The following is a 23,551-nucleotide window of genomic DNA, read 5'->3' on the forward strand; positions in this document are numbered from 1 at the left end:
CCACTAGGTCCAGGAGCCTTTAACAAGGCCATTTTTTTTCAAAGCTATCTCCACTTCCATAGCTGTAAAATCACAAGTGAGGATTGCATTCATCTCAGCTATTACCACATCAGGAATAACGTCAATTACTTCCTCAAAATTTTTGGGTCTGCTAGTGGTGAACAAGTTTGTATAAAAGTTCACAATGGTATTATTTATCTATTGTTGATGAGTACACCAGTTGTCGGAAGCATCATAAAGTCTAGTAATATAGTTTCTTAGTCGTCTTTGAGAAGCTTTATTGTGAAAAAACTTAGTGTTTTTATCTCCATCTTTTAACCACATAACTTTTGATCTTTACTGCCACATAATAGCTTCCTTATCTAGCAGCAAGTTTATTTCACTTTCCAACCGTTTCATGAGACTTGAATGCCCCCCACTGATTGCTATTTTTTCTACTTGGATAAGTTGTTTTCACGCTTCACATTACCAAAAACCTGCCTACTCCAATGTGTAAGCTCTCTACCACAGTTATCAATCTTAGTAATGATTTTTGTATCCCAAGACTCATCCACATTCCACATCTTTCCTCCAAATAGCTTCTACTTTGTCGCTGCAGCCTTTATCTGTCATCCACATTTGCTCAAACCGAAAGGTTTTTGAAAACTACACTTCACACCTCTAGGCACTACCCACAAAGCTTTATGATCTGATGTTGTGACATACAAGTGATGGATTTTTGTTCCTGAAAAAATTGAAAACGAATCATTAGTAGCCATGGCTTTGTCAAGTCTCTCCCATACAATATAACCTGCATAGGACTCGTTTGGTAAAAAATAATTTTTAATGTTTGAACACGTATTTTCACAATACTTTTTAACCTACCCTATTTTCACATTACTCTCTCTCACGGCCATAATGTTTTATAAAATAAAAATGACAGCTAAAAATTGCAGTGAGTGGTAGGATTTGAACAAAAGATCTTCGACAATTATTAAAAGAAAAAATTAGAGTTGCGAAACACGTACTCACATAACAAATCGAAAGCCCTAGAAAGAGAAGCCGGAAGAAGAAGTAGGTGAAGTTGGGAGAGTGAAAAGGGCAAGATGGAAAAAAAAAAGCAAGGGGAGGAGCTTTTGGAAACTCTAGGGGACTTCACGAGCAAGGAGAACTGGGACAGGTTCTTCAGTATCCGAGGCAGCGATGACTCCTTCGAGTGGTACGCGGAGTGGGCCGAGCTCAGAGGCCCACTATTGTCCCACCTCCAACAACATCAGCCGAATATACAGATACTGGTTCCTGCTTGTGGTAACTCTCGTCTCTCCGAGCACCTGTACGATGATGCCGCCCTTAAGGCCATCACCAACATCGACTTCTCCAAGGTTGTCATTTCCGACATGTTGCGCCGCAACGTCCGTCAACGCCCTGAAATGCGGTGGCGCGTTATGGACATCACGACAATGCAGGTCTGTCTAATAACAATAATAATTTTGATCTAAAAAGTGATTTTTTTTTTTTTAATATAATTTACTCACTTAACAGTTCATGGATGAGACTTTCGATGCTGTTATTGATAAAGGTGGACTCGATGCTTTGATGGAGCCACAACTTGGCCCTAAGCTCGGGATTCAATATTTATCTGAGGTTATGAGAATTCTGAAATCTGGGGGAAAATTTATTTGCCTTACCTTGGCTGAGTCTCATGTTTTAGGTACTCTTTGTTCTTTTCTTTTACCTTGCTTTCTCATTTTAGTTCACATCTATTCTATTTTCCAATGTATCAGTCATTAATTCATTGCATTCGTACCAAATATTTTATCACTCGCTTCTTCCTTCCTACCTATTCCCTAAAATAATATTAGATGGTTACTCTTGCTTTACTTATTCCATTCTTTTCAGGTTTGCTCTTCTCTAAGTTGAGATTCGGGTGGAAAATGACTATTGAGGCCATACCTCAGACTCAGAAACCATCCAGTAAGCCTAGCCTTCAAACATTTATGGTAGTTGCTGAGAAAGAGATGTCTAGTACGTTGTACGAGATAACAGCATTGTTCAATAATGATTCTCTTGATTGTACTGGAGTTCAGGTACAATAACTGGCTTGCATTCTTTTCTGGACGATAATAAAACTTTTTCATTAGCAATGTATGACATATGCTCAAAATTATTTTACACAATCAAACATAACAGCACTCCAACATGTTTAGGTTTGTGTTAAGACTTTTTTAAACATCAAGTTAGTAGGGAGTAGCTATTTTTGAATAAATTTCCTCTTTTAGCGTAAACTTAGTTAATCAAAATTGGGAATTCTAATTTTTTTAAAGCTTTAATTGAATCTGATTGATTTTTTTTTAGGCTTGTGGAATCAATGAAGCTCTTGAAAATGAGAACCAAATTCGAAGAGGATACTTCAATGGTTCTCATATATTGTACTCACTTGAAGACCTGCAACTTGGAGCGAAAGGGGATCTCACAAAGCTTTGCCAAGGTCGTCGGTTCCAGCTTACTTTGGGTGGACAAGGGGGCTCTCTTTTCAGTTATAGAGCCATACTTCTTGATGCTCAGCGGCATTCTGGTTCATTCATGTACCATTGTGGGGTTTTTATCGTGCCTAAGGTCTGTGTTAGCATATCTATTAGATCCAAACACTTGTGGGATAGTACAACACATAATTTTATTTTATTACTATGTTTTTGCTTTTGTTGTGCTACAGAAATTGGATAGAATCTGTTTGTCCAATTATGGTTTGATTGGAAGCTGACATCCTCATTTATCTAGGTAAAAAGAAGCATTTCTTATAAGTTATCAAGTTCAAGGAAATTGGCTGAGGTCATTCTTATGCCTGTTGTGCCCCCCCACCTCCCCTCCTATAAAACCATTGAATTTCTTCAAAATACCAATGAAGAATTACAGGTTTTAAAAAATTTAATATTTGTTAGTTCCGTTTATGCATCATGTCATAAGATGGCACATCAGAATTGGTTATGTTCATTGTTAAGTTGAACCAAATTTTTTTTACCTAATATTTTTAGTAAAAAGTGACAATATTCAGCAGAACCTAATATGAGCTCTTATTTACCTGATTTTAACTACTGATAATTTGTGGAGGCATCTGATAGTTGTGCTTCACTGGTGTTGCATGTGTAAGAGGGATGGGGAGACTATTGATCATCTGTTTTTACATTGCCTGTGTGAAATATAATATTTTCACTTTTTGGGGTTCAGTGGGTTATGCCAAGAAGTGTTGTGTACTTCCTATCTAGCTAGTTGGGTAAGTTAAGCAAAAACAGAAATTGTGGTTATTTGGAGCATGATGTCCCACTGTCTCATGTGGTATTTGGTGGGAGAGGAATGCTCAGACTTTTTAAGGGAGTGAGAGATAGATTCATGAATTGAAGACTTCATTCCTCCTTACTTTATTTGAGGGGATAATGCTTTGGGTTTTTTCTACTTATGCTTCTTTATTTGATTTACTTCTTGGTTGTACTTACCATGCATCATTGTCTTGACCTTTTGATTTTAGTAGACTACCTGCGTACCCTCTTGGGTTTTTTTGCACTCATTATCATTTTGTTCTTCTGCTTGAAGTGTAACGGTATGTTAGATTTCAGAGACGGGCTCGTGAATGGCTATTCTCTTCAGAAGAAGGACAATGGATGGTAGTTGAAAGCTCAAAGGCTGCTCGTCTCATAATGGTACCTTCTGCTTAGCAATTGTATTTTGGAGATCCATTTTTTTTTTCCTATTTTAACAATGCCTAAATGAAACTTTATGTGTGAAATGAAGGTTTTATTAGACACCTGCCACAATAATGCTAGCATGGATGATATTCAGGTAATATGTTCTTTCAATTTGTAAAAAAGACGTGATTGCAAAATGAAAATTAATGTGCTATTTTCATACTTATCAAAAAATCCAAAAAGGACATGGATTATATTTGCAACATCCATTGGCTGCATTTATTTTCTAAAATCTAAGTTTTGGCATCTCTCCAGAAGGATTTATCTCCACTGGTGGAACAATTGGCACCTGGAAAAGAAGATAATGGAGCTCAAATTCCGTAGGTTTCTTACATCATTTGGTTTTAATCTTTGCCATTATATCATCTTGACACTTGTTTAATCATAGTGATACTAATTGTTTAGAGTTGATTCTAAAACTTCTAATTGGTTTTGATGTGCCAATCAATGAAATAGCTTACAGACCAGTTGTTGATGCAACTTACTCATGGCAATACTGCAACTATAGTGCTTTGAAGCTTGTTATAGAAGTTCTTTGGAATTCCAACTCCTTTTATTATTTTTGTGATATATATGCTTGCTATGACCAAGAAAATTATGGTAATGATCTTTGTTAAATATGCTTTGTGCATTGGGTACAACCTATTTGGTAACAGTTAGACTTGTTCTGATATATAGATTGTGAGGGAGAGAGCTTGAAAAGGCTTTACGACATCAATGTTATCCAAAAAGAAGTTAATACCTTGGGATTGTGCAAATACCTAACCCTGGAATGATTCTCTTATCACATCATTCACATGACATCATGTATACTTTCACTGCACTGTTATGCATTACATTGCAATGCTGTAAGCAATCATCTGTTTTCTTCAAGGGCATTCATGGTTCTATTTCTGGTTTGGATATGATTTATGCAGTTGCTCCATTAACTTATCAAAAAAAAAAAAAAAAAAAGCAGTTGCTTTATTATTTGCAGCTTTTTTCATAGATGCTGTCATTGTCTTGTTTTCTACAGGTTCATGATGGCTGGTGATGGGATCAAGCAACGGAATATTATTCACCAGGTGAAAACTCTTCCTATGATGTTGATTTATTTACTGTCTTCACTCTTCAGCAAGCTCTGAAGATAAAGTTGATGATATTACTTTTATATATCCTCAAGAGTCAGTTGAAATATATAACAATTATTTCTAAGGTGTTCACAAAATTATTTCTAAGGTGTTGGCTAATTGGTTGAGGATGATGCTTCGGAATTATTTCCTAGTCTCATAATTCTTTTGTGAAAGGTAGGCAGATTTTTGGATTCCATCTTAATTGCTAATGAATTGTTTAGATAGTAGACTAAAGGTAGGGTTTCCAGGGGTGTTGTGTAAGTTAGATGTGGAGAAAGTTTACGATCATGTTAGTTGGGATTTCCTTATTTTTATGCTTCGGCTGTGTGGGTAAGTGGATTATGTTTTGAAAGAGTACTTTTAATCAATGTTACCTTACCCCCTTTGATAAATACCCCCTTTGATAAATACGAAAGCTTCCACCCCGTCAATCTCTACTCCAATTTCTCAAGAATAGGATTCCAAATTATCCTCTACTTGAATTTAGCAGCCAAGGGGAGACCCAAATATTTCATTGGAAGGGTAAAAGATGAGAATAAATTAATATAGAAAAGCAGAAGCAAGAAAGAGAGAAAAACAAGGGAATACATGGTTCAGCCAAACGGCTTACATCCATAAAATAAAGCCTTAGCAGTCACATCTTTATTGTATACTCAAGACAGCAATTATAGTGAACCCTTGACAGGGTATATATGGAGCCTAGAAACTAGGGTTAGCCCAATAAGGGCTTACAACATAATTGGGCCTCTTAGGCCATTATATCAACATAAACCCAATTCTTTAACAAGAATTGGCTGTTGACATCCCTACATAACCACCAATTCCCCTATGCTGCTCAAAACAACCACTAGTACCAACTTTGACTTGCCTAAGTTAATCTTCAATACCAACACCACTGCATACACAGCCTTATCCACCACCACCTTCACACTCTCCTCCATATACACAACCCCCACTACCTCCACCTATCCATTCCTTTCCACCGTCTTTACCCTTTGGTCCCTCCTGCTTTCTACCCTACCCAACACAACCACCTTTCTTTCCACATAATGTATTTTTACCAAAGCCTTTTTACTTGCCTAATCATCTTGGTCAGGTTCTCCAACCATCCCATCCTACTCCGCTTTCAATACTGCTATCACTTCCTCCACAAAGCAAGCCTCCCCCACACAAAGCTCCACCAAACATGTCTCCCCCACAAATTAACCTAATTCCCTCTCCTCCTTCCTCCCAACCCAAGCCTAACCCTCAAACTAGGGAGATAGAGAGGAACTCTATTTTCTTTTGTATCGATTCTAAGGTTTTTTCTTTAGATTTTGTTGGTGGTAGAATAAATTCCTGTGCTATTCATGAATGTCGGGGTGAGTACCATGGCTTTATTTGGTTGGAAGGTTAGGTTTGGATTGGATCATTGCTTGTTTAGCATAATTATCTTGTTGGAATTTTAGGATTCAAAAGAATGTGTGAGTATTAAAAAATCTTGGAGATAACTAGTTGATCAAATTTGGGTAGTTTTTTGTGTGGAAGTCTCTGAGTATCACAATGGTGTAAGATATGGTTGTCTTTAGGCTCCATTGGGAGTCAAAGAAGGGTGTTTGGAAAGTACTTGAAATGAGACTACATGAGTTCTTCTTGGGGAAAAAAGCTTCTAGGCCGGGGAAAGAGGTGGTGGATTTGAAAAATCCGTTAGCAATCAAAATTCTCAGGTTTGGAAAGTTTTAAAAGATCATGAGAATTTAGGATTTGATTAGTTCCCTAAAATTTCTGGCCATGTTAAACAGCATGAGAGATTTGGGGATTTGATTAGTTTACTCAAATTTTATGACTCATTTAAAATATGGTAGACCTTTACGTCAAACTAGTGTGAAATGGACCTAGGCCCACTTTGGGTTTAAAATTTCAACTTCTTTATTGGGTGAAGGCAATCGGACTATTGCGTGGGCTAATATTAAACAACCCACTATAGTTGTTCCTCCCTTAAATATAGTGGCTGGGCTTCTTAAAGCCCATCTCAATATCCTTTGTGAGTTTGGGTCCTCGGAAACATAAAAGCCAAACAGAGGAAATAGTGTGTCTCTTGCGTGAAGGGTGTGTGGGTTTGATGGCTTGGCCAAACTGTTGCACGAAGCTGAAGCGAGGTTAGAGGTAGTGCTTTCAAGCTTCGGCGATGGTGTAGGTCTTATTTTTCAAGGTTATTTCTGTTGGTTTATGTGACTCGGGCATCCACGAAGCAGAGAAGCATCAGAAGTGATTCTGAGACCCGATACTAGTGTGGGTCTAACTTTTGAGGCTAATCTGCTTGCTAACGATGTCTCTGATGGTGGTTCTGTGTTCACTCCACCAGGTGTGGGTCTTTTGTCGTCTTTTCCAGTCTTGGAGTTATTTGAAATTCTCTAGAGGCAACAACTATTGGGTTCTAATTGCTTCTGTCCTCTATCTGAGTTGGGTTTTGACTCAAACGATGCTGTTGCACCTAGGCAGTTTTAGGAAGATCCTTTATTGATAGAGAAGGGGTCAGGTATTTGTTCTTTGGTTGTTGCACCTTTGGCTTTGTGGGATCCTAATGGAGGTTTAGATTTTGGTACTGAGGTGAGTGTTATTGATGGATTTTCTTTGGAGGATGATTTGAAGGCTTCAGAATAGATGAGAGCAATGATCAAAGGTTTTGGTTCATATGTGGGGGGTTTCCGATTGCTTGTTGTGAGAGTCCGTGCATTGCTTTCTTCCAAAAAATTGAGTGTGCTTGGGAAAAACAAGAAGTTGCTTGTTGTGAGGAATTTACTTAAGGGGTGGAAATGTGATGTTGTCTGTCTTCAAGAAACCAAACCTCACAATACTAGTTCTACTATTGTCAAAAGTCTTTGGGGCAGCCCTTATGTAGACTGGATAGTTTTGGATGCCATTCGCACGATTGGGGATTTGATGGAGGAAAAAAATGGTGAAAAGGAAAGATGTTTTAGAAAGCTAAGTTGCTTAGAGAAAAGAAAGAATGAACTAGCTCTTCAAGAGACACACTCTTGGAATAATACCTCATAGGTAGATTTCTTGGATTCAAATTCAACTAGTTACAATGAAAGTAGCCTTATTTTATCTTATGGAGAGGATGGGTTTTGGGGTGAAGTGGGGGAGATGGATGAAGGCATGTATTACTGCAGTTCGGTTTTCTCCTCTTGTTAATGGTTCCACTACAAGTTTTTTTTGGTAGTTTTCGTGGTCTCCATCAAAGGAATCCCTTGTCTCCATTCTTATTCCTTTTGGTTATAGAGGTGCTGAGCAGTTTGTTGAAGAGAAGAGAATGGAAAAGGGTGGTTTTCTTTGTGGTTTTCAAGTGGGAAGAGTGGAAGGGGGTATAAATATTTCTTACCATCTTTTTGCTGATGAAACTATCTTATTTTGTGATGCTTCTAGGGAACAACTTTTATACATATGGATGGTGTTGATTTTCTAGCTATTGTAGGCTTGAAAGTTAATGTTGGGAAGAGTGAGATTGTTCTAGTAGGTGAGGTAAGGAATCTGAATGCTTTGGCTTGTGTTTTATGTTGTAAGGTGGGTAGCTTGCAAATGATTTACTTGGGTATGCCTCTTGGGGCCCATTATAAGGATTCATCAATATGGAATCCTATTATAGAGAAAATGAAGAGGAGACTGTCTGGTTGGAAATGTATTTATTTGTCAAAGGGAAAGGGAGGTAGGCTCACTCTTTTAAAAAGTAGTCTATTGAGCCCTCCTACCTATTTTCTATCTTTTTCACTATTCCTCAAGCTGTGGTGGCAGCTAGACTAGAAAGGATTCTGATGGAGGAAAAACTGGTGAAAAGGAAAGATGTTTTAGAAAAACTAAGGGGGTGTTTGGTACATGCATTTAAAAATTGAAATTGTTGTTTAAAAACATGTGTAGAAATACGTGTGAGTGAAAAAGTGTATGAAAATACATGTAATGTTGTTTAAAAACTGAAAATTATTGTTTGAAAACATGTACCAAACACCCCCTATGTTGCTTAGAGAAAAGAAAGAATGAACTAGCTTTTCAAGAGAAACTCTTGGAATAATACCTCATAGGTATAATACTAGGATTCAAATTCAACTAATTACAATGAGGTAAGCCTTGCTTATTTATAAATACATAGTCAAGCTGTTGCTAGAAAGTTAGTTACAAGAACCTACCATGTGGCTACCATGTGATTTGGCCATAGCCTAACAAACATCTCTAACTAACTAATTGGCTATTGCACTTATCACTAACAATCTATCAACTAACAAGTGAAAGGATCTACTTATCATACAACATAAGCACTAGTATATGACTAGCTTTAAAAATGAATTGCATCAGATTTAGAGGAATTTTCTTTAGGGGGCTTCTGAGGAAGTTTTTAAATATCCTTTAGTGGCTTGGGAAGAAGTTTGTAAGCCAATGGAGGTAAATGGGTTGAGGACCTGGAGGATTGGGCTGTTTAAAGCTTGGAAAGTGGTTGTGGCGCTTTGGGAAGGAAAGTTACTATTTATGGCGTCAAGTTATAGCAATGAAATATGGAGCGGCTAGAGGAGGTTGGTGTACTAGAGGTGTAAAAGGATCTCAAAATGTGGAAGGGTATTGGAACAAGTGCAGAGAGATTTTTTGGATTGATAGTGTAAGTTGTAGGGCGGCGGCGGGGGCACTGTATTCGTTTCTAGCATGACCTATGGAGTGGACATATACCTATAAAGAACCTTTTTCCTGATCGGTATGATTGTTCTTGGTCCAAAGAAGCTTGGATTTATGACATGATTATTTCTGCATTCGAACGGGGAGAGGAGTTGGAATTTACAATTTAGGAGAGCTCCTCATGATTGGGAGTTGGAGGCCGTTGATTCTTTTTTTGAGCTTCTTTACTCTTGTATGCCGAGAGGTGAAGGGAGGATAAGCTGTCTTGGAAGTTGACTCCGAATGGTGTGTTTGAAGTGCGCTCCTTTTTTGTCTGGTGATTTTACTATTTTTTTTTCCTTGGAAGAGCATTTGGTTTGTAAAGGTTCTAAAAAAGGGTGTCATTCTTTTTATGGACAACAACCAGGGATGGGATACTTACCATTGATAATCTTGTTAAGAGAGGTCAATCCCATATTGATTGATGTTGCATGTGTTGGTGTGATGGAGAATCCGTGGACCATCTCTTACTTCACCGTAAGTTGGCTTATGCTTTGTGGTGCGATGTTTTTCATGTGTTTGGAGTCCATTTGGTAATGCTGAAGACGGTTAATTCTCTTCTTTTTGCTTAGAAGCATTGGTTTGGGAAGCATTAGTCAACTATCTGGAATATGATATTGTGGTTAGTTTGGCAGAAATGAAATAACCATATCTTTGAAGATAATGAGAGATCTTTAGATCTTTTAAAACATCTTCTTTTTGGTACTTTATTTCAGTGGGCTCATATTTCAATTCTTGCTTTCTGCAATTTGTTAGCTATTAGCTTTAGCTCTTGAGCTTTTTGTATTTTTTTTTATGCCCAGAGTGTTCATCATCATGAACACAATGTTCATTTTTTCAATAAAAATTCTATTACCTATCCATTTTTTTTTTCTATTTTGATAAATGGTAGTCTAAGTGGTTTTTTTGGGAGTTTTAGGGGGCTACGCTAAGGAGATCCTCTTTCCCCATTGTTATTTGTTATTCTTATGGTCTTTGAGCTGTATGTTGGATGCACCCGTCAATGATGGCCGTATTTCGGGATTCTCCATAGTCACCTCAGTGAATAACTTGATGATGGTGTCTCATCTTTTGTTTGTAGATACGTCAATATTTTGTGATGCTGACTCTAGTTAAATAGCAAAATTGGTGAAACTCTCTCTTGGTTTGATTCTGTGTTGGCATTAAAGATTAACTTAGGCAAGTCAAAGTTGGTACTAGTAGTCGTTTTGAGCAGCATGGGGGAATTAGTGGCTATGTTGGGATGTAAACAGTCAATGCTTGTTAAAGAATTGGGTTCATGATGATGAAATGGCCCAAAAGGCCCAATTATGTTGTAAGCCCTTATTGGGCTAACCCTAGCTTCTAGACTCTATATATATACACCTTGTTAAAGGTTCACTATAATTGTTGACTTGAGTATACAGTAAAGATGTGATCGCTAGGGCTTAATTCTATGGATGTAGGCTGTTTGGTTGAACCATGTAATCCTCTGTGTTTTTCTCTCTTTCTTGCTCTACTTCTCTATATTAATATATTCTCTTCTGCTTCTCTATATTAATTTATTCTCGTCTTTAACACTTTCGATGAAATATTTGGGTCTACCATTGGGTGCTAAATTCAAGAAGAGGATAGTTTGAAATCCTATTCTTGAGAAATTGGAGTGGAGATTGGCTGGGTGGAAGCCGTCGTATTTATTGAAGGGGTTTAAGGTATCGTTGATTTAAAGTACTCTTTCAAATTTGCCTAATTATTTTGTTTCTCTCTTTCCTATTCTGGTGGATATGGCTAATTTTTTTAAGGAGTTACAAAGGGATTTTTTTATGGAGTGAGGTTGGTGAAGATCCCAAATTTCATCTTGTTAATTGTCTTAAATTTGTGAGGTTGGGAATTAGGAATCTGAGAAGATTTAATCAAGCATTGTTAGGGAAATGCTTTTGGCGATTTGGGACCAAGAGAGAGTTGCTTTGGAGGAGGGACATGGAGGTGAAGTATGGGAGTGATTTGGGGGCTGGTGTACTAAAGATGTGTTGGGTCCTTATGGTGTTAGTCTTTAGAAATCCATAAAGAAGGGGGTGCTTAACCTCTTCTCAATTTCTCGAGTATTGACATGGGTAATGGTACTAGGGTGAAGTTTTGGCATGATTTGTGGTGTGGCAATTGTCCTTTTAAAGAATCCTTTTTGGAGTTGTATGATATTAGTTGTGATAGGGAGGCTTCCGTAGCAGACCTTATGCAATTCTCTAATGAGAGGATTCATTGGGATGTTCAATTCTCTCAATTGGTTCAATATTGGGAAATGGGGCCATTGGCCGTTTTTATGGACTTAAATCATTCTACAACTATGAGAGGAGATGGAGTTGATCAACTATGTTGGTGGCCAGCGAAGTGTCAAGGTTTTGAGGTTGGAGGGAATTATTGTTCCCTATCTTCATCTAATGGAATGTTGGAAAATTGTGTGAAGATCGAAGGTTCTTCCTAGGATAGCATTCTTTTCATGGACTGCTGCCTTATGGAAGATCTTGTTAATAGTTAATCTACAGAAGAGAGTAATTATTGTTTTAGATTGGTGCTGTATGTGTTAGCGACGTGGGAAGTCAGTGGACCATATTCTTCTTCATTTTCCTATTGCTTATGAGTTGTGGACCATGGTGTTTGGAGTTCACTGGGTCATGCCACAAGGGGTTCTAGACTAAGAAGCACGGGTGCGTCGGGACTCGGGTGCGGGTGCGGGACTCGGCAATTTTTGAAAAAGGTGGGTGCGGGTGCGGCGGGACTCGGCGATTAAAAAATTATTAAAAATATTTTTATTTATATTTTTAATATATTGCTAAGTATATAAACATATACGATACTTTTTCACATTATATAAACATATACCAAATTTAATAACTAAAACATGATGTTCATAAATTAAATACAACCCAGACTCTAGAGTGGCTGGAATGCAGGACTGAGTGGCTGGTTCAGTGAAGCGCAGCCCAGACAGCACAAAGAAGAGAGAAAGAGCGATAGAGTTGGAGTGAGGAGGCTGTTTTGGAGTCTCTGGACGAAGTGTGAGGGAGTTTTGCACCTGTTTTGGAGTTTTGCACGAAAGAGCGATGGAGAAAGAGCGTTTTGCAACTTTTTTTTTTTTTTTAATTTCGGCCTGAACCGGCCGTTTAGGCGGTTTCGGCCGAAACGGCCGATACAGCCGATATGGCCCGAATCTGGCCGATTCGAGCCGCGTCGGCTTGCCACGTGGCCCGAATCGGGCCGATTCGAGCCGCGTCGGCGCGCGTCGGCTTTGCCACGTGGCCTGACGCGGCTCGACGCGGCACGGACGCGCGGTCAGCGGCGTCCGACGCGGGTGCAGCGCCTCTGGCGCTGCGTCCGTGCTTTCCAGGTTCTAGATTTGTTTGCTTCCTGGTAGGGCAATTTTGGTTGGCATCGAAATATTGCTATTTGGAAGCAAACAAATCTAGAACCCCACGGGGCATGACCTAGTCAAACTAGGGGTGTCAATTCGGGTTAGCGTGTCGGGTTCGTGTCGTGTCGAGGTAGGAGTATTCGACTAAATGGCTCAACCCTAACCCGACCCATTTAATAATCGTGTCATGATCCTTCAACCCTAACCCGACCTGTTAATAAGGCGGGTTGACCTGACCCAACCCATTTGACACGCTTAATAAATGAGTCGTGTTGGGTTGACATGAATGCAACACAACCCATTTCAACTTGCATAATATTAAATATAACATCCATCTAGAAATAACTTTTTAACTTCAAAAAAAACAGTGCATACACTTCAAGTCTTCAACCCATATTCAAAATAATATAGTTCAAAAAAAATATAACATTCATCTAGAAAATAAGTTCTTTACACTCCAAAAGAAGTGCGTACACTTCAACCCAAATTCAAAATAACAAAGTCTAACAAAAATAAAATAATATAGTTCAACAAAATATAATATCTTTGGAACTCGCCAGATGTTAAGTATCAATATTGAAAGAATTTGAGCAAGCAGTAGACTAATCCTGAATATGACCATGATTATCATCGATAGATTTTTTGTTGATGTCCAAATTCATAATATCTTCCACAAGTTCATCCAATTTCATTTGTGCAAGTTCTATGCTCAAAAAAAAAAAAGTATTAGTAGTTCTAGGGTCTGTAAAGTTTCAATTTCTAATTATATCCCTTGTAAATTTTTGTAATTACTCACTTTTCTTTTTAAATTTAAAATATATGTTGGATATAAAAGGTATTTGACAAATGTAAAATAAAATAAATATTTATTTGTTATACGAATTAAACGGATTGTTTTAAGTGGATTATTTTGGGTTGACACAAATAAATTGGCGTGTCAAACGTGTTTATTACGGGTTACGCGGGTTGACCCGCTTATGACACGTTTTTTATCGTGTCGCTTTCGGGTCGATCCATTTATGACCCAAACCCATTAAGGCCCAACCGTAACCCGAAAAAACCCGTGTTGGGTTCGTGTCGTGTTCGCGGGTTGGGTCGAATATTGACACCCCTAAGTCAAACAAACAAAACACCATGGTCTATTCTCAAGATTAAGTTTTCTTTCTTTCATACTTTTGCTTGATTGGAGTATAACTTTACAGTCTTTTCATTTGTTAATCCTATTGATATGTTTGAGCATTGTAATTTGAGAGATTGATTGTATTGCTTCCATAGTACACCTCAGTTTACTTGGTTTTTTTGGTTTCAATAAAGTTTTTGTTATTTATCATAAATAAATAAATATACAGTAAATGCTTATTATTAATCTCTCTACTCTTTTTCCCTGAACTAGACATAATATTGAAGTCTGAAGTACTTCTACAATTTATGTAGTTTCACATTATTTCCAGTTTTAGCAAACTTTGATGAATTGTTATTAGCTGTTAGAGATGGTGGTGGTTGGACTTGAGGCCTGATTTCAAGTATTCATCGTATGGCAGCTTGGAACTGTCCTCACCTTTTAGCTCCCTCCCTCAATACACTGAAACTTTAGGTAGTGATTGAGTTTTGGTTCAAATGTTCAATGTCCAACATTTCTGTATTATTAAAGGTTATTTTATATACGCCTACCCTGTCAAGGTGCCACCTAGTGGTGGGAGACTTGGATGAGCTGTAGACCTAGACATCAGGAGTTCACTTGGATTACTTGATACACGGTTTTGACTGGTGGGCCCAACTATCTAGGGTTTACTCCCCAAGGATGGGTCCAAAGGGCCTTGCCTTGGTTGGTTTCCGTATCATCAAATAAAAATTGAGAAAATTTCCTAAGTGTGTAAGTTCCTAAAAAGGAAAAAAAAAAAAAGGGGAAAAAGAAGCCGTAGAGATCCTAGAATGTATTTGATTGTTCATGTTTTCTATCACTCTTGGGTCTAATTTAGAAGATTTTAAGAGCAAAGTTTCTTTGGATGCTGGAATGCATCTTTAGTGTCAGATTTTTGTAAAAAGGCGTTGTTATATTGCTGGTAGCCCTCATCATACACTGACTAGAATCTTAAGTCCTCTTATAAAAAATCACATTGGAACTTATAAAAAATGTCTTGAAGGAAGTGTTGAAATTGGAATAAATAAAGGAAATATCATGTTTTGATTCCTCATTGCTCTAATTGAGATTTTTATTCTTAAATGTCACTATTTGATTGATTGAGGGTTATTGGCGGTTTTGCTTCTACTCTTTTTCAATTTTTAAATCTATCTATCTTTAAACCTAGGTTCTTTATTTTGCTCGACTTCTTTGTGTACCTGGCTCTGCCCTCTTCGCCTTTTCAATAAAACTTTTTTAACTTATAAAAAAAAAAAAAAAAAATTGAAATGTTTGTTGTTGAAAAGAACTATAGTGGTTTCTTAGCCTCCTCTCAGCAATTTGGCTTCCTATTCTGTCAATTGTCCTTTTTACCATTATGAACTTTGACTGTTAAGTGAATCTCACTGGCTATTTATTGTCTACGAAATTTCAGAAAATGAAAACAATTTTCACAGTATCCTTAATTATCTGTCCTTCTAGGTTACATCTCCATTGAGTGGACCAGTAATTGTTGAAGATGTGGTTTATGAAAATGTTGATGTTGATGTTTGCCTTTTGCCATCTGGAGATTTGATATTTCGTCGCCTGATTTTTGAAAGAACTGGAAGTCTGGTGCAGTCAGAAGCTTTGCTAGCAAAGGAAGGATCTGAGAAAATTAATCAGATTGAGAGGAAGAAAACTAGCTCATCTTCCAAATCCAAGAGAAGAGGACCTAAAAAAATAATTGGTATTGATCCATGCCTTTGATGTGATTCTTATTAATCTAGTCACTCTTTTGCAGCATGGTTTTGCTTGAATCGTACATCTTTCCATATATATTATTTGTTTTTTACTTGACATTGTGTGGTACATGAATTTCTTTCAAATTTATTTTTCCATTTTCAATATAATTTGAGAAATGTTACTCCTGTGTTAAGCTACTACAATTGGTGTGCATAGATGTATTTTTTTTTGTTCTCTCTCCCTCTCCCTGTGTCTCTCACATGCATGCGCACACAGACATGGGGGGATATGAGAGATAGGTTATTACATATATAATGGATAGGAACTATGGATGGAGAAGAAAGAAAGTGAAGAAAATAAGAGAGAATGTTTCTTTGTAGGTGCCGATGTAGTACCAGTGATCATCCTTTCCCTTGGAAAATAATTTGGAGTCCAGAGGCTCCTCCGAGAGTAGCCTTCTTTGTATGGACTGCAGCTTTGGGTAAAATTCTTACAATTGACAATTTGAGGAAGAGAAAGATAAGGATTACAGATTGGTGTTATATGTGCAAATGTAATGGTGAATTTGTTCATCACTTTTTGCTATGTTGCCCTATTGCTTCAGACTTATGGTCCATGATATTGGGTTTTTTTGGAGTTTATTGGGTGATGCCAAAATATGTTGTTGAGCTTTTAGTTTGCTGGCAAGGTTGGTTTGGTCGTCATTGGAATGGTCACATTTGGATGGTAATCTCCCATTGCTTGATGCGGTGCATCTGGAGGGAAAGGAATAGTAAGAGTTATGAAGATACTGAAAGTTCTATGTCTAATCTCAATTAGCTCTTTTATAGAGCTTTGTTGGATTGGCTGTCAGCCTTGGGGAACCTTTGCTTATTTTCTATTGTTGATTTATTAGATTTATGCAATTTTTGTAACTGATTGTTTACCCCAATATACTTCCTGTATACTTGAATGACTCTATTTTTTCTGATTTATATATTTTTATTACTTATCAAACAAAAAAAGGGAAAGATATCATAGCATTTTTCATGATTTATTTGTAATTTTTTCCCATACTGAAACTCTTGATTTATCTATATAATAATGAAATTGTTCCTCTTTTTTTTTTTTTTTTTACTCCCTGCAATTCTGCCATAAGCTTCTGAAAAGCTCATATTTTCCCACATTAGCATGTAGTTTGTATATATATGGTTTTTTTAATTTTCAGTGTAATAACTTATACAGAGTGCTGAATTGTTATACTTTTATGAGTTGAAATCAATTGGAACTAATGGTTCTATTGGACTAAAGCAACCCAACACAAAAAATTATAATTATATTATGTTTAATTTCTGTAAGCAAATCCTAATTAAAGTACTTCTGATATTTTTTTATAGTTTTTTTTTTGTTTGTTTTATATATTTATTAAAACTTATTAATTAAATCTATCATATATAAATATTTTCATTGACCTGTCAGGGTGTAGCCTAATGGTTGGAGACTATAGACCTAGACATCCTGCGTTCAATCCCTAGTAAGAGTACCCCTAGATTACTTGATACATTGCTCTAGTGGATGGGGTCGTGTATTTGTGGTTTACTACCCAGGGGTGGGTCCAAAGGGCCTGCTTGGTGAGGTTCCATGCCATTAAATAAATAAATACTTTCACTGAACTTTTCCATGTGTTGCACAAGTTAGTGGGTAGTGACTAGCATAAAATTATTATGATTCTGTTAGAACCATTATGATTCCTGGCATAAGCCAGTTGTTACTGTTTGTGCCAAAACATTGCTAATTGACATTGACATAATTTCAATGTTATCAGGAATGGCTCTGTTTGGCTTCATGATGGTCTTATTAACCACATTATTTATGAAAAAAAGTAAAATTGAAAAGTGAATTTCTGAACATAACTAAATTTTAATATTTTCATGTTAATTTTGGTTTTCTACACCATTTTTTTTTTTTTTTTTGAACTTTTGAGTTTGTAGTTCAGTGTGTTCCAATTCATAGTTTTACAGCATTTCATCCTTACTAATAAAATTCAAGTTTTTTCTTTTTGCATTAGTTTCGTGAACAAGGATGTGGCAGCCACTAGTTGCACATTTTTGCATGCGGGTGGTGAGGCTGTATGACATTTGATGTGTCTTGTTGGATGCCATCTCAACTTGAGGAAAAAACTTGTTGTGGAAAGACTTGCAAGTGCCATTCTCAGAAAAGTGCATCCTATTTTGCTGCTTGTTTCCTGTTGTGTTAATTTAATATATTCTTAATCTGACAGAACTGAGCAACCAGCTGAAGGTCTATCATAGCTATTTGGCTAGTGCTTATCATACAGGAATTATTTCTGGGTTTGTGTTGATTTCTTCTTATATGGAAAGTGTGGTGTCAACAGGAAAAACTGTAAGTACTGCTCATTTTCTGATGTTAGCCATTTCCGAAATATGCTTTACTTATTAAGAAGCGAAAGAAAAAGCAGCTTGTCATGTTTGTATTCTTGAAATTTATTTCTTTTTTGGTTTTAATTCAATAAGGAAAACTGTTGTTCCTGATTATTGTTTGACCTAGTAAAATAAGTATAAACATCAACCCTACATATTGTCTGTATTGATCTATATGATTTAGAAATTAGTTTAACATTGTTTATATATATATATATATATGTATAGAGTTGGGTTCAAGTTACAACTGATGTAAGAGTTCTACCTTTTATAAGCCATAATAAATCTAACGGTAGAAACACTTTGATGGCCATGTTATCAACCTTCTATAAATAAGTGATCTAATTGCTTTAATTATCTCCAACTATGTCATTAAATGTTTTTTACCCTTGTAAAAAATTTATTACGCTTGAATTTTATTTTCTTTACTCTAAATTTTCACACCACAATATTTTCATTTTCCTGTAATTCATTATGCACAAAAGAATCGTATATCTCCCACCTCACCTGATCTCCATAGCAATTGGTAAACACCAAATATTAGTCGAAAACATATATTGGTATAGCACTCCCAAATCCTAAGTTCTCTCCTTGGTTTGTATCTTTGAATTGCTTGGCGAGCTCCCACATAGAATCTAAATTCTTAAAAAACTTGGGACAGCAGTAAGATTATTTTATTTTTTTTTTTATTTTTATTTTCTGAGAATCAAACAGTGGCAGGATATTATCCATTACTATCAAGGATCTCTTTGGAAATATATTTTCACCAGTTTGGGACCTTGATATTACCCAAATATTACCCAATACTATCAACTATCAAGGATGTTATCCAATAACATCATAGTGGTGATTAACCTATCAAAAAAAAAAAAAAAAAAAAAAAAATATTACCTATCCCTGTTTCCTTTGCCAGTTGGTGTGGCAAATATTGTGATATGAGTGAGGAGCAAGAATCCCATCTTGTAAATTGGAATGTGATCTGTAATCCTTTTTCTTCAGGAGGTTTAGGATTAGGAAGAAGTTGGTATTCAATCAAAAACCAACTTCTTTCTTACCTATAAAAAGAAGAAGTTGTTTTTTCAATTGAGTACTACCTGAGAAGTGGTTGTGATGGTATATAGGGTGTCTTGGGGTGGATGGTGTTCTTTGGAGGAAGAGAAATGATTACAAATATAGGGTGTCTTGTGGTGGATGGTGTTCTGATATCTATAGATCCCAGTATATTGAGTGAGTTTGTGGATGCATATCAGGAATGGGTGGACCAAGTTCTTGAGATTTACTCAATTCAAAATAGGGTATGGATCGAGAATTAGTCAAGTAAACATTCAGTGTACCTGAGTCATGTTGGGGTGGGATGTGAGATTTAGTCAAGTAAATATCCTTGTTATGGTTAGGATCGTTGGTGTGAGGACAACTTGCTTAAGGATGTGAATCCTGAATTCTACACCATAACAGGGGACAGAGATGTGAATTGTGAAGGTAGCAGATTATTACAATGGGCTGACCACTTTCATTGGAACCCTATTCTAGTTGGGAATTAGAGCTTATGACTACATGCTTAGAGTACCTTTTTGCTGTGTGCATTGATCCCTTGAAAGATGACAAGATGATTTGGTTTTCATCAATAAGTCAGGGTTTCCAAGTTAAACTTATTATAAAGCTTTGAAATGGAGGCACCAAAGAACTTGGCAAAGCATTGGGAGGGTAAAAGTTCCAGCAAGGGTGGCTTTTTTTGTATGTACAGTGGTTATTGGTACGACCCTTTCACTGGATAACTTGCATAGAAGGGGTATAAAGATTGTGGACTGATGTAGTATGTGTAAGGTGGATGGGCAATCAGTGGATCATTTACTTCTGCATTGTATCTTTGCTCATGAACTATAGAGCTTAGTGTTCTGTTTGTTTGGGAATAGTTGGGTGCTGCTGCATACTGCAATCGGTCTCTTGGAGTGTTGGAAAGTAAGGTTCAGTAAACATTAGGGAATTGATATTAGGAAGGTGATTCCAGTGTTTTGTGTGGTATTTAGAGCTCCTAGTGTAAAACGTATGATTCTTGAGCAGACAGTGTCTATTTATGGGTTTACTAGTGGCTTGGATATATAAGGAAGCAGTTGGTTTAATGTTAAGACCACAGTTAAATTTTATTTTATTTATTTATTATTTTTGGGGTAGAATTTCTCCTAGGAACCACCTGCATGGATATGGGTGTGGGTATGAGTTCAGATATGGTACAGCAACATGGCAATTTTTGAAAAATTAAGACACAGGTACAGCAGGGATACATATATTAATTAATTAAATAATTATATATATATATATATATTTTCAAAGCCTACAAAATTTGTTTTATAACAAAAATATTATTTATTTTCAAAAATTACTAATATTATTAGTACTATTATATAATTGTTTTAAAATAAATATCAAATAAAGTGAGTAGATGGTTATTAAAAAACAATCATTTATGTTTTATTTTAAAAATAAAACCAACCTTTTTGGGTAATTGTAAATAAGTAAACTTCCCTGAAGTTTCCTTTTCCTTAACTACTTTCCCATTCCCCAAGCCCACCCACGTGAGAGCAATTTAGTTCTCACCTACTCATTGTATTTCATATCTAAATTTCTATCTCACTTCTCTCCTAAACATTCATTATTCTTTCTCACCTATACTCGTTTTCTGTACTCCTGCCTTTTTTTTCCTCTCACATGGCCGTGNCATCATAGTGGTGATTAACCTATCAAAAACAAAAAAGAAATGATAAACCATCATAGTGGTGATTGGTCACCAATTTGGGACCTTTGGGTAGAACCAGTGTCAAAGATGCTCAACGCCAATTAACTGGGGAAATAATCCTCACTTCTGCCTTCACCAGAATCACCACTATGATTTTATTTATTTCAATAAAAACAAAAATTCAAAACATAAAATGAAAATTGATTATAGGTTTTAAAAAGAAAGTAAGAGTAAGCCACTTGATTTGCTTCTCCTCTCTCTCTCTTTGTATCTATATAAACATGGATTTTTTTTTTCCCAACAAAGGTTAAACATGGAAAATTGATTATAGGTTTTACAGTTTAGATGGTATTAGTTTGATCAAATGTTCTTAATGGTCTTATCTATGAAATATTTTTCCTTTCTTATCTTTAACTTAGGCATGTCTTTTCTTATGGTTTTCTATACGGTAAGAACGAGATTTTACGTTATTTTCTTTCCTTTTATTATCACTTGGTAATCAAAACAACTTATCAAAGCAATATTCATAGGAACGAAGGAGCGTTTGGTTATCAAAAAGATTTCCTTATTGACCCATGCTTGTACATTTTGCAGTTTTTTTATTCTCTGTAAATTCTAAATGTTAAGATTGTTGTGAATCTAATAAATAAGAGAGAAAAAATGGTGTTATTAATTAGGTGAGTTGGAAAGTAATAAATATTTAATGATATATGGACGGTAGTATTTTAAAATTGTTAGATTTTTTAGAATTCTACAGTGTAAAAAAGTTGTAACTCTAACTTAAATCCATCTCATACGTATATTGTTCTTTTTCACTTTTGCCCTTTTCTAGATATTGAGGTTGCTTTGTTTTGTTTTTGTAATTTACAAAGTTATCTTTCTCAGGTTAAAACACTTATTATAGGACTTGGAGCTGGCTTGCTTCCTATGTTCCTTCATGAATGTATACGCTTTTTACATATTGAGGTAATTTTAAGCTTGCAAATATCCTCCTCCTCCTCCTCCAAAAATAGAAAGGATATGATTTAGTTGTCACTTAGTTGGACTAATTGAAGACTATCATATTTACAGATGGTGGAGTTAGATCCTGTGATTCTCAATCTTGCAAGGGACTACTTTGGTTTTACTGAAGATAAAGGTTTGAAGGTAGTTTATTATACTCTTGTTATCTTCTTTTTATTTTTTTTAAATGCAAAATATTTCCTTCTGTTTTTATTGTTCATAAAAAAAGTCCTGATGTTTGTCCCTACATACAACATCACTTTTTATCAAAAAAGAAAAAGTCATACGATTTCAGCTTGATAGTAAAGAAACATGTCTAAGATGATGACTAACTGGAAGAAGTTCTTCCATCTTTCAGTCTTTGATTGTATATCATGATTCACAAGTATATACATTCTCCTCTCAAGCTTTTTTATTTTTTTATTTTATTTTCCCATATTTGATACCTTTATTGCTTTCTTGGACTCCGATTCCTTTTAATCCTTGATATAATAATCCCCTCCTTCAAAGCAGAGGGTTCTTACCCAGTTTTCAGCCAGTAACCAATTTCTCATGTTTTCAATGGGAGCAATATAAACTCTTGTTAAAAGTTTGCATTCTTGCTTCCAACTTATTACCTATCCCTGTTTCCTTTGCCAGTTGGTGTGGCAAATATTGTGATATGAGTGAGGAGCAAGAATCCCATCTTGTAAATTGGAATGTGATCTGTAATCCTTTTTCTTCAGGAGGTTTAGGATTAGGAAGAAGTTGGTATTCAATCAAAAACCAACTTCTTTCTTACCTATAAAAAGAAGAAGTTGTTTTTTCAATTGAGTACTACCTGAGAAGTGGTTGTGATGGTATATAGGGTGTCTTGGGGTGGATGGTGTTCTTTGGAGGAAGAGAAATGATTACAAATATAGGGTGTCTTGTGGTGGATGGTGTTCTGATATCTATAGATCCCAGTATATTGAGTGAGTTTGTGGATGCATATCAGGAATGGGTGGACCAAGTTCTTGAGATTTACTCAATTCAAAATAGGGTATGGATCGAGAATTAGTCAAGTAAACATTCAGTGTACCTGAGTCATGTTGCCTTTTTTTTCCTCTCACATGGCCGTGTCCTTCATTTTTTTTTTTTTAATAAAAAAAAAAAAAAAAGGGCTGGGACACACATGCCACTGTGTCCAATGCGTGTCCTGTGTCTCCGCCGTGTCGGACACGGGCACAGCAGCCCAACTGCTGTGTCCATGCTTTCCAGAATTTCTCTCATGTTCTCTTGAATATATAATAGGGGATTATCATGCTTCAAAAGATACACTTTGTAATTCTTTGGGTTTCAAAAATGGCAGTTGCTGTAAATACTAACGCTGTTTTATCAAGCTGAATGGTTTGGTTGGGGAAGCACTCAATGTCAAGTAGTGTGAAGCTCATGAGATTTTTAATGCCCAGTTATGTTGATATATTTTGTGTTGGGACTATGGATCTGTACGTTGTGGTAATAGTGTGTTATTTCTTATTGGCTCCTTTTCTTAAGGGGAAAACTTAGGTATAGTTCCTTAAGGTTGGTCTTTGTTTTTGAATTTAATTGTTAATGGAAAAGATAATATTGTTTGTTCTTCATTGGTCAATATAATTGTGTTTGAATTTTATTGGGGAACCTAATATACTGC

General features: G+C 36.2%; 1 protein-coding gene across 2 annotated transcripts in view; it reads left to right on the plus strand.

Annotated features, from left to right (window-relative positions):
- The first annotated feature begins 938 nt into the window (after positions 1-938).
- The window catches only part of LOC112028421 (uncharacterized), a 28,135-nt gene continuing 5,522 nt past the window's right edge, over positions 939-23,551 (plus strand). Inside the window, exons 1-13 of one of the 2 annotated variants that reach the window (XM_065781506.1) lie at positions 939-1,445; positions 1,522-1,690; positions 1,879-2,066; positions 2,335-2,595; positions 2,758-2,892; positions 3,591-3,674; positions 3,766-3,813; positions 3,975-4,039; positions 4,735-4,783; positions 15,502-15,748; positions 18,005-18,126; positions 21,784-21,864; positions 21,970-22,044. In XM_065781506.1, coding sequence (XP_065637578.1) covers positions 1,086-1,445; positions 1,522-1,690; positions 1,879-2,066; positions 2,335-2,595; positions 2,758-2,892; positions 3,591-3,674; positions 3,766-3,813; positions 3,975-4,039; positions 4,735-4,783; positions 15,502-15,748; positions 18,005-18,126; positions 21,784-21,864; positions 21,970-22,044 — 1,884 coding nt within the window. In that variant the 5' untranslated portion in view covers positions 939-1,085. The remainder of the gene's footprint in view (positions 1,446-1,521; positions 1,691-1,878; positions 2,067-2,334; positions 2,596-2,757; positions 2,893-3,590; positions 3,675-3,765; positions 3,814-3,974; positions 4,040-4,734; positions 4,784-15,501; positions 15,749-18,004; positions 18,127-21,783; positions 21,865-21,969; positions 22,045-23,551) is intronic. The other variant, XM_024061107.2, reaches the window with a different exon arrangement.

Source organism: Quercus suber, unplaced genomic scaffold (assembly GCF_002906115.3).
Source record: "Quercus suber isolate HL8 unplaced genomic scaffold, Cork oak 2.0 scaffold_269, whole genome shotgun sequence".
Classification (NCBI taxonomy): domain Eukaryota; kingdom Viridiplantae; phylum Streptophyta; class Magnoliopsida; order Fagales; family Fagaceae; genus Quercus; species Quercus suber.